Source organism: Aquarana catesbeiana, linkage group LG10, assembly GCF_042186555.1.
Source record: "Aquarana catesbeiana isolate 2022-GZ linkage group LG10, ASM4218655v1, whole genome shotgun sequence".
Lineage (NCBI taxonomy): Eukaryota > Metazoa > Chordata > Amphibia > Anura > Ranidae > Aquarana > Aquarana catesbeiana.
In genome coordinates, this window is record NC_133333.1 from 185,165,485 (window position 1) to 185,182,539 (window position 17,055).

At 39.7% G+C, this 17,055-nt stretch overlaps 1 protein-coding gene across 9 annotated transcripts in view; it reads left to right on the plus strand.

The window, feature by feature from the left end:
* Positions 1–17,055, plus strand: part of AGRN (agrin) — a 658,449-nt gene that overhangs the window by 514,393 nt on the left and 127,001 nt on the right. For all 9 annotated transcript variants that reach the window (XM_073603052.1, XM_073603056.1, XM_073603057.1 and 6 more), the window contains 3 exons: positions 7,011–7,162; positions 7,935–8,040; positions 16,748–16,858. In XM_073603052.1, coding sequence (XP_073459153.1) covers positions 7,011–7,162; positions 7,935–8,040; positions 16,748–16,858 — 369 coding nt within the window. The remainder of the gene's footprint in view (positions 1–7,010; positions 7,163–7,934; positions 8,041–16,747; positions 16,859–17,055) is intronic.

The following is a 17,055-nucleotide window of genomic DNA, read 5'->3' on the forward strand; positions in this document are numbered from 1 at the left end:
GTGTTATTAAGGGTGATTACTACCACATTAGGAAAGATTGATGGCTTTTAAAACCAATGTAAGAGTGTAGACACTGGCTTTTTAAAGGCTGTTTAAACAGCAGCAGTCTCCGCTGCTGTTGGCTTCTACCCAACTGTTCTTTGGATTTTTAAACATTTCCCTTTTACAGAACATTTTCCATTCAAGCTACTTGCTGAGACGGATGGAAAATGTTACATTAATGTAATATCATATGATGTTACTGCTAGAATAGTAAATCAATGCAATATATATTTACAAAAATCTAAAGAAAACCTCTGCTAATCAAGGTAACATATCACAATCCCTGTGTAACACTGGAAAAACAGCAACCACTCTGGTTTTGCTAGTTCAGATGAAACATACGGATGCTGAATTTCCATTCTTATGATGTTTCGCCAGCGTCCATACTAGCAGGAGGCAGCTGGGACAAAGTGAACACCCCTTCAGGGTATGCCTGAGACTCATGTTTCACCTTGCCTTATGGCTGCCCTGAACATGGATTGTAAGGCTGCCAATAGCCTTAAGAAGGCAGTCGTTTACACAGCATGATCCAACTTCTCTAGCACAAGCTGTCTTCTGAGCACTGCAGCCCTTGCGGCACTTAATAAACTTGTGAAGTGATTTATTTATTTATTTATTTTAGAATGTCCAGTTGACTGTTCCAACAGCAAGATTCACGGACCCAAAATTGTCACCCAGTACAGCTTGTTGTGGGTATGTCTGATGCATGTCTCTGAAACATCTCTATTTTTGCGACTTTTAGAACCAGACCATCCACAAGGGCCAAGTGCATGTTCAATTGGCCCAGCTACAACCAGAGGGTTAGTGAATCGATCAGAGGCATGCACTTGCATATTCCAGTACAGAAAATGCAAATGGACTTCCTTCTCTGTGCCTATTGCAATCTTTAAGGCTTATTCACATGGGCACAAAGCCTTGTACAGCATGAAGAGTGGTTTGCTTATATTTTGAAGCTACATGTAGGCAGCCTAAGTGAGTGTCTATACAGACACAATCAGGTTGTACAGGTATGCATGAACATGCACAACCCCAGACGCGCAATTTCTGCAGAAGGGGCCATGCACCTGTTTCCACATATCTATCAAACTTATCTGTGCCTGGGTGTCCATAGAGCAACCATGACTCCATTCACTTATGTAGGCTGCCTGCACACAGCTCCTCGCTGCTACAAAAAGATAAATAAATGACTCTTCATCTCTTCTGTGCCTGTGCAAATCAGCCCTCAACAAAGTAAAATAGTGGAGAAGAGGGAATGGGCATTTTTGTCACCTGGAGAAGTGAATCTCCTCAGCGGGGATGCAGACAACAGTAAAAATCTGGCAGGGTTCAAAATCCTTCCCCATGTAAAAAAGAATATTGGTTATGGATGCACTTTAAAGTGAACTTGTGAGGCCCAAAATGTAGGTCTTCACAAGATCACCAGCAATGACAGCTTCAACGCTAGTATCTTGTCAGGTTCACTTTGAAATTGAGTTTTATTTTTTGGTGCAAAGTAAAAACTGCTTGCCTGCAAATTCCAATTTAAACATCAATTCCCATTATTTATTTCACTCTGCCGGTTTTGAAGTAAAACCGTCTCTTTAGTCGGTCGGTGAGCAGCTGAATGACTAATCCACCACATTTAGATGTACCTTGTAGGATTAGAAAACTCATTTTAGATTAAAGGAAATAAATAGAAAGCCTGTGTGTTTCCTGGTTTTCAGGATCCTCTAGAAAGCACACATCGCCCATGTATGCTCATTCATAGTGCCACCACTGGGTGACGAAGCAGCAACGATTTCAATTTAATCCTCCTGTTGTATTAGACATCACATTGAAAGCGCTGAGGATGAACATTTCTGTCCTGTATCTCTGTGTTCCTCCGGAGAGCTGCACAGTGCCAGATAATAAGGGTATATTTGACTAGTCTCCTAGCAACGCTCGGGGGGTGATTCCGGCGTTCGGGCGATCAGTTATGAGCAGAGCCTTTAATATCCCGTCTCGTATGCAGCGCAAGAGTAATTACCATGAGTTCATTAACACAGCATGGCTCAGATGAGGCAGGGATGTATGCAGGAATGGAGTATGGAAGTGGTGGCGGGAGTGCACCAGAGAGGAGGCTGTTGGATCCATATAGACTTGAAAGAGGCTCTTTTATCGGCATCCCTTGCTTTTATCTCTTGATAACTGGTGATCGCTTTACGTAAATAAACCATGGAGGATTGATAGAATGACGCTTTCATTTCACACTTCAGGTCCTCGTCGTATCTTGATTCCCTATTCCCAGAATATTTGCTTTTTTGGTATCGCAGGAATCACTGAGTTTGTAATTATTACTATAAAGTAAAAAAATACTTTGAAAAACACCCATTGTGCTATAGATATCTCAGTACGTTATCTGCAAAGTATCAAACAAGCTATATCAATAACATTTCTGTCTGAAGTAAACAAAGCCTTTTCTGTAGATTCTAATGGTATAGCTGTTTAGATCTTTAAAGCTTTCTAAAGACATTAGACACAACCCGACTGCCGAATGATCTTTCTAAAAACGTTTAGGTTCACATCAGGCAAACATGCTTGTTTGTGCCTATGAAGGTAGTAAGGAGACCTGATGTTTCATGGAAAACAGTTGTGATCGGCCAATCAACTTTCCCTCATGCAGGCTTGTGCAGGTTTCTGAAGAGGCCTACAAACCTACAAATATTTTCTGACCTTACCATAAACAGCTGGATTAGGCGAACACCCTCTGTAAGCATCAAAAGAATAATCCATTTATAATTTATTTATATATTTTTTAAGTTTTGAAGTTTGTGAAGGCTGAAATATTGAATTTAGCATATCCTCTGAATAAGACATTAGTGGGGGCCATTCTGTTTCTTTGTACGTCCCCATGATTACATCAGCATGAATGACTCATGCAACACTGTGAGGAATACTTTTACTAATTCAAGAAACAAATCCTTTTTTCATGGTTCAGACCCATAAGGGAGTTAGTTAACATACTTGCCATTCCCCCCTTCCTCCTGTGTCACGTAGTCAGAGATTACCTTGTCACCCCTCTGGTGAAATCCCAGGGATGAGTAGCCCAAATCTCACAAGAAGATGATCCTACACTGCGCTTGAGTGTCATCTCATGGGATTTGGGCTACTTGGCATTCTCTAGGAGCTTTGGCGATGCCACCCTTGACTAGGTGCCACAGGTGGAAGAAAGGAAGACGTAAATGTGAGGAGCCAGCATTAGTAATAATCAGTACCACAATATTCATCAGTTCATGTGCCGTGTAAACAGAGACTCTAAATCACCATCGTTTTCAGTAGATACTACAGAATGGCTCACAGTGTACCAGCTGCATCCCCAGGATATTCCTATCATTGATAGAACTACACCTGGCAACTGCAAAACAATAATGTCCCTTTCACTTAGAGAGTCCTAGAAAGATCCTCAAAGACTCTGATTTTTCTTTCTTGCAATGGAGATTTGGCCTAAGCTAAAAAAAGTAAATTTTTTTTTTTAAGTATTCTGCTGCTGCATACTGTAACACACCAGAAATTTATTGTAGCACTACCCCCGTAGGAGTCGTTGATTAGGATGGATCCTTTGTTCTTTTCCTCAACGTTTTCCAAAAAACCTTGCCTGCTCTAACACACCAGGTTGAGTGTGCAACATACCATATCGCAGGAAATCACTGAAGGTAATACTTGGCACCCAGTAGCAGCTCTATATCAAAGAAAACAGGCACCCCTCACCAGTCCCCGAGATTCTGCAGTAAACTCTTGCTGGGGTGGTGTCAGGGCTGGGCTCAGCCCTTCCTTCTCAGAGCTGGCCACTCAGCTGTCTGCTAATTGCCAGCTCCCATCTCTCCACAGGTGCTCTGCCTTTGCCTTGCTCAACATCACAGAGACAATCTCCTGCACTCCTATTTAAAAACTTGCTTTGGTGACATCCCTTCTGGCTCCAGATCCTGCTTGCTGTTCCACTACATTGATCCCTGACTTCTGGCTTGGCTGACTATTCATTCCGGTTACTGAACTTTGGCTATGTTTTGACTACGTTTGTTCTTTTTACTTTTATTATTAAACAAGTGTGATTTAACTGTATTTCTGTCTTGGTGTGATTTCATGGTTTCTGACAGGTGGCCCCCGATCACTCCCTGAAGGCCCCCCATTGATAAGCAGTGGGAAGCAGAGGGTGAGTGGATGCTCCAGTTACTCTGCAGCTGCAGTGCAGATGCTGTGATGTGGGCAGTGCTGCGTTGCCCCGGGTGTCCTCGCTCCCAGTCTCTGGCTTGTATCCTCGCTGGTATGGTCTTCCGCTGGTAGGCAAATATTCAGACAGAGATGCTCTCTCTCTAACTCCCTCAGTGCCAAGAGGGAGAACTTTCCCAGGCAGTTTATTAAAAATCAACTCCTCTTACTGCACAGTGCCTATTGGGATCTGTAATGTAAGGATTCTGTTCATCCCATTATATGGCTGCCATCTCAGACTACTACTGCCAGGATTCTCAGCGCTCAGCATTGAAGTCTATGGGCTTGCATTGCTTTAGCTCTCCCACGCTGACCAGAGGAGGATGGTGCAGCATAACTTCAGTGTCTCAGTAGAGGGAGAGAAGAAAAAAGGGCAATGTCTCCTTTTCCATATTGCTCTAGCCCAGCACCTGGCTAATGCAGACTTGAACTCTTCTGTTTCATGTAAAGTTTGATTTCTACTGATATCTCCACTTTAAACATAGTAATTTGTACCCAAATGCATATTTTCCTTTTTGGTCATTTACTATGATGGACTTGATAACTGTCGGGATCTAAAACACCTCTACAGGCATTAACTTTTTTTTTTTCTCAATGAGAGTAATGTGGCAGGTAGGAGGCATGAGGACTCTTCATTTTTTTTCATTTTTTATTATGTTATATTTACATTATCTGACCTTTTTAGATGTCATTAGAGCTGAGCAGAGTTCTTCCTTAAGACTCAAATTTGCCATTGATGCCAGTAAAGCACTTTACGTTATGTGTTCAGTGACTGTTGGCAGGAAATGAAAGTGATCAGGGAGTTGGTCAAGGCTGAAACTGTCAGATCTTTAAATAAAAATGCTGAGTTTACATTAAAAAGAAGAAGAAAAAAGTCTTGCGTATACTATTTAACCTATTGTGGTCTTCTCACACAAACTGACAACAGCAAAGTTCTATTTCCTCCCTTGTAATTTCCATGTGAATGTGAGTGCTGATCTGACATCTGTGTAATAATACACTGCTTCCCATGAGTGGGCTGCTTTATACGGTGACCCATAGACTCTAGATGGCTTTTCCCTGTCTCGTCGACAGGCCTCTCTTCTGCTAAAAGTTTCTTAATGCAGCTCAGATGGGAAAGTTTAAACAGAGTCAGGGAATAACAATAACAGACTGGCGGATTATATAAAAGGCAGCTGTGACAGGTCTGAGCGCACTCAACTTGTGTTCTTTAGTGCTTGAATGCACCTGTTTATTTATAATTAAAGGTTGTATGGGCCCTGAGCCACTGAAGAGAGATTTGATTGGTCACTACAGCCACTCATTCATTCACTGAGGTCACAGCTCCAACCCACAAGAGTTCCATCCTTTTTATTTCCACATACAATTTACCGTGTAGCTCGGTAAAATTCAGTCTAGTTGGGTAGGTGGATGAATTAATGAATCAACCACTAATTTTATTAATTGGCACCTATTTGTATGGAGACAAATGGGTTCCCTTTTTTAAATTGTAGTGTTAGCTTTTTATCAAGTTGCCTTTTTTTGAGATAACAAAAGACTCATTATTGAATGTGTTGCTTGTGGATCAGTAGGTAGACATTTCCGTATGAGTTTTTTTTTATTCAAATTTTTTTGGCTGATAACTACATAATTTGGCTGTGCCAAGAGAATTTTTACATGAAGAATTAATGTTCCAAATGAAGCATTGCTTTTTTTTTCTAGCAGTAGGGCTGTATTTAAATATCATGCTGCCCTAGGTGCATTTAAATAACCGTATCTTTTTGCACAAGCACTGCCCCTTGTACTATTCCATTATTTTGGTGACAAACTACCACTGGAGTGCGCTACTAGAGTCAGCATGCAATATGTGGTATATATAACTATATAATTGTAGTGCCAACAAATAACAAAAATAAATGTTAACCAGAATAACACATGATTTAAATCATAAAAGTCCCAAATCATATGACTGTGAAAATCTAGTTCTTTCAAAACACCAGTGTGCTCAAAATGACCCAATACCATTCTTCCATTGAAAACTTGTCACCAGTAAGTATCATATCCACCATATGCAGTACCTCGCACATAGAGGTATACCCCGCTCTAAGGAATCAATTTATGCTGTGAGTGATTTCCCCTCACCCTATTGGCAAGTGCTTAGTAAAGCAGTGGAGTCTTGTGTCAGAACGACTTGCTGACAGTCACACACCAAGCCCTGTGGATCGTGGCTCTGATACCTCCACCCCCACATCAAAGTGAGACACCCCTGGTTACGCACATATCATAAGAGACAGGAGAAAGATCTCATAGTGTAGCAGTTAAAGGGTTACCTATTGGACGAAATGCGTTGGGAAGAGTTGTGTGCTCTGATAGTATATGGTGCTGTCTCCCGCTGATGTCTATATATATATATATATATATATATATATATATATATATATTGATTGCATTCTGGTTTACTTGTATTTATGTTGTTTGTTGTACCTATATGTTTTTCAATTCAGGCCGTTAGCTGCCTTATAATATAATTCATACTAGTGCAGACTTGGTTTGTTTTGTAATAAGTGTATGTGTTAAACGCAGAGCTCTTTTTCACCAGAGAGAGAGGAGATGGAGAGATGGTTTCCTAAAATATAAGAAGCTCTCTGACTCCTATCACCATCCCCTATCCTCTACAGTTCTCTACAGTGCTATATTTAGCTAGACATATGTGTCCATAAGAAAGAAACAAAATTAAATGTTAAGCATTTCATTCTGTATTGCAGAATGTGGTTCAGGTATGGCTGGATCTGGTTCTGGAGAAGACAGTGAGTGTGAACAAGATCGCTGTAAACGCTATGGAGGCTCATGGGATGAGGACGTGGAGGATGATCGTTGTGTCTGCGATTTCACCTGCCATTCTGTGTTGCGGAACCCGGTAATTCTGATATAAACTAGCCCTTAACATGTGGATTTTCAGTTAGACAGAGGCAGTCAGCCAGCAAGCAGGCAGCGATTGGCTTTATTAATAGAAAGCCAACCATGATCTAAAAACGTAGTCTGATAGAAGCACTTTGCAAATACATTTCTTTTTCATTAAACAAAGATTTTGTACTGAAATATTTGTAAAATATAAGTGTTTTTTTTTTTAAAGTGAATTCCAGGAAAATAGCAAATACCCATATGAAATACAAATAAAAGAACTGTTTTAGCTGCCAAAGAATTTGTGTTTCTGTCCCTTCAGTTCTTAGATTTACACTTCCCTGCCACAAAGCACAGCCCTGCCTGGCAGAGGATGAGACCTGATTCGGGCATTAAAGTAACACTTACAGGTCTTTTCCCCACCCCCACCTTGGTACTGGGCAGTGAAAAGAGAAGTAGCAGATTGATGAGTGTATCTCTCTGTCACTCGTTCTTTCCTCTCACCAGCATGCCATTTGCACTGTAGCGCACCTGTTTGGCTCCTTTTGCTGCTTCCTTTTCACCCAACGTGTGCTTTGCTGTATAGAGGCTGATAGTCAAATTCAACAACTTACAATGCTTGCATTTAAAATAAATACATTTTATTATGTATTATGTAATGCATAGAGCTTTAACCTTGTAAACTTTACAACATTAGGCATTATAGCTTCCCTTTAATGCTATTAAAGTGAAGAAACCTTATGGCTGCTAAATATCTTGACTTTGTTCATCTATTGTTTCTGCGACAGGTGTGCGGTTCTGATGGTGCTACTTATTCCAATGATTGTGAACTCAAGAAAACTCGCTGTGAGAGACACCAAGACCTGTTTGTGGCAGCACAAGGTCCCTGCCGAGGTGAGAGACAGGATTATTATAATTTTACAGTTTCCTCTAATCCGTTTCCTACTGGGACGTGTTTTATTCCCTCATGATTTCCTCTGATCTGCGATAAGATCTCTGGCCATTTACAAGACTTGCTAATTCCTGAGCAGGGTCTCTTGGCATGGAACTCACTGCAGGATTTGGATTATTGTCATACAGCTGACAAATTGTGGTAAGCATTTGAGAAGCTTATGTGACCGAAACAGCTTTAAATATAAGATGTAATATTTAAATTCACAGGCAGAATATCTCAGGATGGCCTGGTCTCCAAGTTTTCTTGGGCCATTTAACACCAACAAGGATGTGTGATTTAAATGGAGAATCAATAGCAGAATATCTTCAGGGAATGAGCTTGCAAATATTCAGGATTGTATTAATGATATTTTCAGGTTTAGATGGGGAATACAGAGTTCTCCTCGAAGGTCATACAGCATCATTGGTATTTGGCGGATAGCAAAAAAGAAATATAATTGTTTATAGATGTGCTGGTTGTGTTCTTGTCCTGCGCCAGTAAATCCTTTTAAGCAGCTTTTACTTTTGTCCATCCTTGTTGTTCCCTGTAATGTCAGTTCTTTATTTTTAGATACTATATTTTATCTATTTTCTTTGTTTTCTCAGTCTTACTTTGTTTTTTGGGGTTTTTTTTGTCATCTGCTCCTCCACATCTCACCCTTTTCTCTTTAGTAATTCAAAGCCCAATTGAGGTCATAGACATACCATAAATAAACAGTCGTACAGGCATTATGCTAATAAGGTCCAATATCATAATCTTACCTCCACTTTCCTGTTACAGCAGCTGTGCAGGGTGACTAAATGTGAATTATGGTATAAATAATAAATTAATAAATGTAAAGAGAGGAAAGAACAGTAGTGAGCTGCTATAAAAAATAACCCACAGTCATCAAAATATATGTGTCAACATACAGTGCCTTGCAAAAGTATTCACCCCCTTGGCATTTTTCATGTTTTGTTGCCTCACAACCTGGAATTAACTTGGATTGTTTGAGGATTTGCATCATTTAATTTACAGAACATGCCCACAACTTTGAAGATTTTTTTTATTATTGTGAAGTAAGGAACAAATAGAACAAGATAACAGAAAAAGTCAATGTGCATAACTATTCACCCCCCTAAAGTCAATACTTTGTAGAGCCACCTTTTGCAGCTATCACAGCTCCAAGTCACTTTGGATAAGTCTCTATGAGCTTGCCATATCTTACCATTGGGATTTTTGCCCATTCCTTCTTGCAAAACTGCTCCAGCTCCTTCAAGTTGGATGGTTTGCGCTTGTGAACAGCAATCTTTAAGTCTGACCACAGATTTTCTTTTGGATTGAGGTCTGGGCTTTGACTAGGCCATTCCAACACATTTACCTGTTTCCCCTTAAACCACTCAAGTGTTGCTTTAGCAGTGTGTTTGGGGTCATTGTCCTGCTGGAAGGTGAACCGCCATCCTAGTCTCAAATCACACACAGAGTGGTACAGGTTTTGCTCCAGAATATCACTGTATTTAGCACCATCCATCTTTCTCTCAACTCTGACCAGTTCCCAGTCCCGACTGCTAAAAAACATCCCCACAGCATGATGCTACCACCACCATGTTTTACTGTGGGGGTGTTCTTTGGGTGATGTGTTGGGTTTGCGCCAGACATAGCATTTTCTTTGATGGACAAAAAGTTCAATTTTAGTCTCATAAGACCAGACCACCTTCCTCCATACATTTTGGGAGTCTCCCACATGCCTTTTCGCAAACTCAAAACACGCCATTTTGTTTTTTGCTGAAAGTAATGGCTTTCTTCTGGCCACTCTGCCAGAAAGCCCAAATCTATGGAGCGTACGGCTTATTGTCGTCCTATGTACAGATACTTCAGTCTCTGCTATGGAACTCTGCAGCTCCTCCAGGGTTACCTTAGGTCTCTGTGCTGCCTCTCTGATTAATGACCTCCTTGCCCGGTCCGTGAGTTTTGGTGTGCGGCCGTCTCTTGGCAGGTTTGCTGTTGTGCCATGTTCTTTCCATTTGGTTATGATCGATTTGATGGTGCTCCTAGGGATCATCAAAGATTTGGATATTTTTTTATAACCTAACCCTGACTTGTACAACACAATAAGATTGTCCCTTACTTGTTTGGAAAATTCCTTGGTCTTCATGGCAGTTTGGTTAGTGATGCCTCTTGCTTAGGTATTGCAGCCTCTGGGGCCTTTCAAAAAGGTGTGTATATGTAATGACAGATCATGTGACACTTGGATTGCACACAGGTGGACATCATTCCACTAATGATGTGACTTCTAAAGGTAATTGGTTGCACCAGAGCTTTTTATGGGCTTCATAACAAAGGGGGTGAATACATACGCACATGCCAATTATCAGTTTTTTTATTTCTGAAAAATAGTTTTATGTATATATTTTTCTAATTTTCTTCACCAACTTAGACTATTGTGTTCTGATCCATCACATATAATTCAGATAAAAAAACATTGAACCTAAAGGCTGTAATGTAACAAAATAGGTAAAAAGCCAAGGGGGTAAATACCTTTGCAAGGCACTGTAACCAAATGTCATTTATTTGCGTAATACATAAGTCCACTAGGATAAATAGTGATTAAAATAAACCATAGTCCCATCCAAATATGTGTGAACTTCCTTTACCAAAGATCCAAAGATTTACACCACTACTAGTGCCTTATCTTCCACCAAAAGTGATACTGAGCACTCACCGCATCGCCATACATCGTCATACTGCTAAAGAATTAAGCAGCAACACAAGCTCAATCTTAGATCCCTGGATCCATTCACTTAATAGGTCCGGTAATAATAAGATCCTCTTCTCTCACGGGGGGGTTGCAGTATATGCACTAAGCACTCACAAAAACACAAAAACAGCTAAAAGATAATAAAACCATACAGTGTAATATTTATTTTAAACTTTGTAGTACAAAGTGCAAAGCCAGTACTTAAAAACATCCATAAATAAAAGACACTATCCAAAGCCGCATATAAACACTTACATCAAACGCAGCGGTGCCTGGGGGATCATTTTTGCTGCGATAAATCTCAAATTAGTGTTTTTACTGCCCCCCAACCACAAGTATAAATGAGGCCTGACCAAGAAGACAGGTATTTTAAAGCATTTCCTAACTTCATATCATAACATTTAGGAAAGGCTGGAAGGTGGGTGAAGATGTTCAGGACCAAAAAAAAAAAAAAATTGCATTAAATTGGGCAAGAATTAGTGTGGGGCTTTTAAATATGTAGCACAGACACAGTCAGGGGGCAGGACAGAGTCAGAATTGCAGGGTTAAGGGTGCTGTCAATCTTAGAACACCATTCTGGTTCATTTAAAGGAAAATATGGGTGTTTACTGTGAGTACATATTTGGGGTTATAATTCCTGTGTTTACTGTAATGTCGTTTTTGCTACGATTTTTAGAGTTTTTATGCTCATTTATTCTAGTTGTTAAATGTAGAGGAAAATGTTGGGAAGATATCCACATAACGCGTGTATGGTTTTCAGTCCACTGACTTCGTAGACTTGTATTGTGAGAAGAAACAGTAACATACAACTGTTGTATAAGTCTTTTGAGCAGGAAGCAGAGCCTTCAGATGCAATATATGGCTGCCTTAATGTACATATAGAGTTACAAACTTTACATAGAAATAAGGTTTTTTAAACACCAACGCAGACTGCATTTTGCTAGATACAGGAAGATGAACAATTGCTGAGAAAGAAACAATAGTGTCGTGTGTTATGCATCAATCCCATGAACAAGCCACACAAGAAACAGTAGCAGATCCTGGCACTATAGAGAAAGCACATGTAACCGCTGTTTATTGTTTTTAGGGAGACATCTGCCTGTCCATGCCCAGCTAAAGACAACTCATTACCCATTTTACCAGAACACCCCTAATTTTGCCCTTTGGCAATTGTCTTATTAAATCAAGTTGCTTTAGCATAATGTCTGCTTTATACATATTTGATACATACAGTTTGAATGAGATTGGCTCATTAAAATTTATGATGTGTTCTCAGTCAATTGGTAACTGTGTGCCAATAATTTGCTAGGTCAAAATTATCAGCCAGCTATAACCTCTGGCGCCAGCCGAGCTGTTCGTATTAATGGAAACACATTACTACAGAACAAGAATTAATTTCATACAAGTCAAATCTTAACTTTTTTTTTTAAACTAAAAACCTTCAAGATTTTTTTTATATATACATTTTGTCTTGTACAGTATGCTAAATATGCAAGTTAGAACTCATAATTCAAGAATTTAGTAGCATTAGAAAGGCGGGTCAGTTTAGATAATAATTAAGTGAGCGCCTTGAGGATGGCATTTAACCAGTAACCATCCTGTAGGAATTATCACACTTGTCTTTTTAATTATGAAGAGGCTTACGTAGTTAATGATCTCTTGTGAGTTAGAGAGCTGACTGACTTATAAGTATCATTCCTGAGAGTGAAAAATGTATTTTTAATTTAGGACCATCGTATGATGATAGAGCCCATATGATGCCCAGATCTTCCCTTTTTTATTTGAGGCTACCAAAGTGACACAGGTGCTGGAGATTAGGTATCCCTTTTTCTTTGGTGTCACCCAAGGGGCAGCTGATACCATTGACAGGAGAGATATCATTGATACCCATGGAAGCATGGCATATAGAGGAGTCACATTATGATAAAAATAAAAAATATTTCCTGGGACATCGCTTGCAACAACCTTTATCCCTTTGTTTCTGCCTGGAGTTCCAGCTTAAGGGCCTTAATTGACAGCATTATGCTCTTGTCAAGTTGGTTTTGCATTCCCTTACAGGTTTATAGGAATGCAAAACCCACTTAAACCAAGTCAAATGTTGGTAAGAAGAAGGGCAACAGCGCATCAAATGCAACCTTTTCAGTGAATTTTGAATGATCTCAAAAAGGTCTCAAACTCAAGCACAAAGCCCATCAACACAGACCCTAAAGCAGTTGTTCTGGCAGAAAAACAAAATTGAAGCAATCTCCTCAGGTTTCCTGTAAGGGCCTTGCAGTCACTGGCTCCTTTTAATTCTTCAACGAATACCACCTAGCAATTCCTGTTGGGGAGACCAGACACAATAGTCGCCAGCTGTGCGCTGGGTGATGGTTCTCCTCAGTTTCCCCCATCTAGCTCTGCAGGGAGCACCAGTGTCATGTAACATGCCCTGTAGGCTCCTACCTATGCTGCTAGAAGCTGAAGATCTGGGCACTAGGCTATCACATCACCCTGACTTCACAGAACGATTTCTATGAAAAGTAGTGGGGCGATATTTACCAGAGATGGTGGTAGGCCAACTCTGGCAAGCTCCAGCAAAGCACATTCTTTTACAATAACATGTGGCCTAGAGCTTCCTAAAATTTTAAGAAAATGCCTATTACATTATATTAATACAGAATTATTGCCAGGAAGTGTGTTAGATTTAAAACACAAATGAAACTCCTTCAATAAATGTATACAAGGTTCTCCCTATGGTTTTCGAAGGCTGCTTGAGCAAGGATTCTACCCTAGAGCTATATCATTTAGCTGCATATACTCACTGTCGCACTCTCTCACAGAAACAAGCTAGAAAGCATAATATTATGGAGACACCATCAATCTTCAGGAGCTCTGTGCTTCAATAAATATCCATAGGCTTAGGTATAAATGCCCTATGAGACACCTGCCAATAGTATGTGAGCTGCTCTACACAAGTCTGCTGTCATATGATGTCAGCATTGCTTACTGTGAATATGACATTCCAGGTGTTTCATAGCTCAGTTTGAGACCTGCTATATCAGTCTCAAACATGCACTACATTTCTTTCATTTGAAAGATATCCAAACCCAATCACTAAAATCTCTTATTAAAAGAAAAGTATGGGATACAAAAAAAAAAACATACATACTTACCTATGTAGATACAGCATTGATCCAATGCTGCTGCTGTCCCCCACCGGCTCTACACTGAGAACTGAGTGATTATAGACCACTAATCACTCTAGGGTTCACTTTGAGTACAGAGTGGAGACTGTAAGTTCTGCCTCTCCGGTGCTTACTGAAGCTCCGTGCTGTGCTAGGGGCAGGATTTCAGCTGCCCGCTGAGAGGCTAAGCCAGCTGCTGGTTAGGCATGTGGGCAGATCTCGACATCATTGTCAGCTGTTGGCTGAATCTGGGTCACAGGAATGCACGAATAAGGGCCCCCCTGTGACCCACGAGAGAAGTAGGGCTTTTGGTCATACTTTTTTAACATTTTTAATGTAATTTCAAATTTCATTATTAGTATTTTTACATTTTAGCGTTTATTAATATAACTCTTTGTAATTCTACCATCAATGTCCTTGTTAAGGGAATCGCATGTAGAAGGTGACAACGCATCTTTGTTTCTCAGTTATGCTCCTGTGTTGTCATTTATCACTTGCTCCCTGGTGGAGAATACAAGCAGCTATGCTGATGCTCATTGCACTGGTATGTTGATGGTTGTCACCATCAGGAACCTAGCCCAGCCATTGTTGGAGTGCATATATATAGGCATGAAGTGACTGTAGGGAGGCTGTAGGAGCACACCAACACTATTGCTTGCACAGAACATGCTTAGAGAAGGGGAGCCCCAGGAATGATTTAATGAATATGTTGCTGCTCCTTTATTCTCTAATCACAAGCAGTGGTTTTGTTTGACCAGCCTGGATCGTTTAAATGCAGTGTAGTCTGCAGACAGGGCACAGGTAATGCAGAACATGCCTGTTTTTCTAGAAGAGCTTGTGTTGGTCACAACACAAAATTCCTTGGCAGAAGATATATATATATATATATATATATATATATATATATATATATATATATATATATATAATGACATACTAATACTCATTTATTTATAATAAATGCCCATGCTCCCTTGCACCCCAGCTGTTTTTTAAACTCTGGCATCAGAGATCATCTGCAGTGGTTACTGCAATGCAAAAGGAAAGGTGCAGCAATGTACTATTGTTAAAGGACAACTATTATGAAAAATATTGCAGTTTTTATGATTGTATGCAGTTAATATAAGTGATTTAATGTAGACCAACTGTCTAGAAAAAAATGGCAATGCCAGGTTGGGACAAACTATAAAACTGCAACATATGCCAATCGCAGTATTTTTTTGCATTTATAAAAAAGCAGAATTATAATTGCTATACTGTATTAGGAGGGGCAATGTTGATATCCCATACAAACATACAAATGAGTAGACCCTGAAAAAAATTGTACATTTATTGAGAATATCCAAAAAACTAATATGGTTCAGGGATTCTAATAAGGGTAGTAAAATATGTGAATAATAACACCAAGCCGAAATGTCAGGTAAAATAATTAAGCCTAAATAAACTTCAGGTATAAACTCACATAATAATGTCTGCACATTTCTAATAAATTAAGACTAAAATGTTGTATGAGCCCAGTTGTGACAGGTTCTCTTTAAAATATTTGGCATGCAATGTGTGTCCCGTCCAACCTGTTTTTCTATGTGGTAGAGGCATCCAAATGACTGAGCCTTCAGTATCATACGCTCTCAGATGTTGCCGTTCTCATAACTTTGATGTGATGCAGCACAAAGAAAAGGCTTGGCAAACATCTTAAATTCTTAAGTCTCATTTATGGGGGAAGGGCTTGGCGGGTGTGTATGTTTGCCAAGTGCCTCGTTTTATGTTTATAAAACCTGTGGCATTTACAGCATTGCTTGCTGCATTGATAACAGAGTGGAAAATAAAGGTGGTACCTCTTAAAAGTATTGGCAGAGAAAGTGGATTTGTGGTCCAAAGCTTCCAACCAAATGTCACTTTTCAGGCTGATATGACCTGCAGAGTTATTTTCCTCCATTTTTCATTCTACAGGATATCTGCAAGAGAAAAGAACAAATCTGGCTGTATTGATGTTTAACAATCATTTGTGGGTGATCTTTACTGTATAACACATCAACCTTTTTTTCTTTATAGATTTAGCATCCTACAAAGCCTTTGTGCATATGTAAATAAGAAACATAGCATCTCCAGGAAGACATATCTCCGGATGCATGTCATTCATTTATAGTAGTCAATATTCTGTTTTTTTGTTGACTTTTTTTCAGAAAGGTTTATATAATCACGTGCAAAGGTTTTTATTGAATGTTAGTTTTACTGATTTACTGTGAAAGTGAGACCAACTTACGTGAGGAACATCTCACCTCTGTAATAACACAGGTTCCTGGAGGTTGTAACTGATTCTTTCCTGTTGGCTCCCCTTAAAGAATGACTTCCTTTGACAGCACGTTTGTAATCTGTACAATGCATCCAAATCACTGTTTTACTTAAGAGATTTCTACACATTCTCCGTTTTAACTCCTGTAATATATTTCTTTTTGTCTCTGGTTTCCATTTTCTGTAAAATAAAATTTCTCCTTCCTTTGTAACAGCTGAGTACCTTTTGTATCTCGAAGGGCAGTTTTGATTTAGTGAAATAGTAGCAGCTCCATCATTTTAATGTGAAAAATGTGCTTTGTGTACTAGGCTTTTACATTGCCATGTGTTATGCCAAGTATTCTGAGTTCTGTCACATCGATCTGCCACGGAGAGTGAAATGAGCCTTGAGAGAGGATTACTGCAAGGAAATGCAACTCCTGTGGTGCTTTCAACCTCAATGCCCTTATACCAATTTTTTTTTCTTTTTGACAGCTGCTTCAACCAGCTCCCCTCCCGTGGTCCCACATTGCAGTCATACGGTGTATGGATGTTGTCCCGACAATGTCACTGCTGCCCTTGGTGTGGGTCTGGCCGGATGCCCAAGTAAGACGCTCTTGTGTTCACTTTTCAAAATAGGACATGTGTTCAAAGAACCATTGTTAATGATTTTTTCTCTATCAGCTATACATTACACATTTTATCAGCATGTTTCACTGTAGTGACAAACAGCACATTAAATGCACCTTCGTAATGAAATTGCAGAATATCTGTTATGTTGCGTCCTACACAGAACCTGGTTA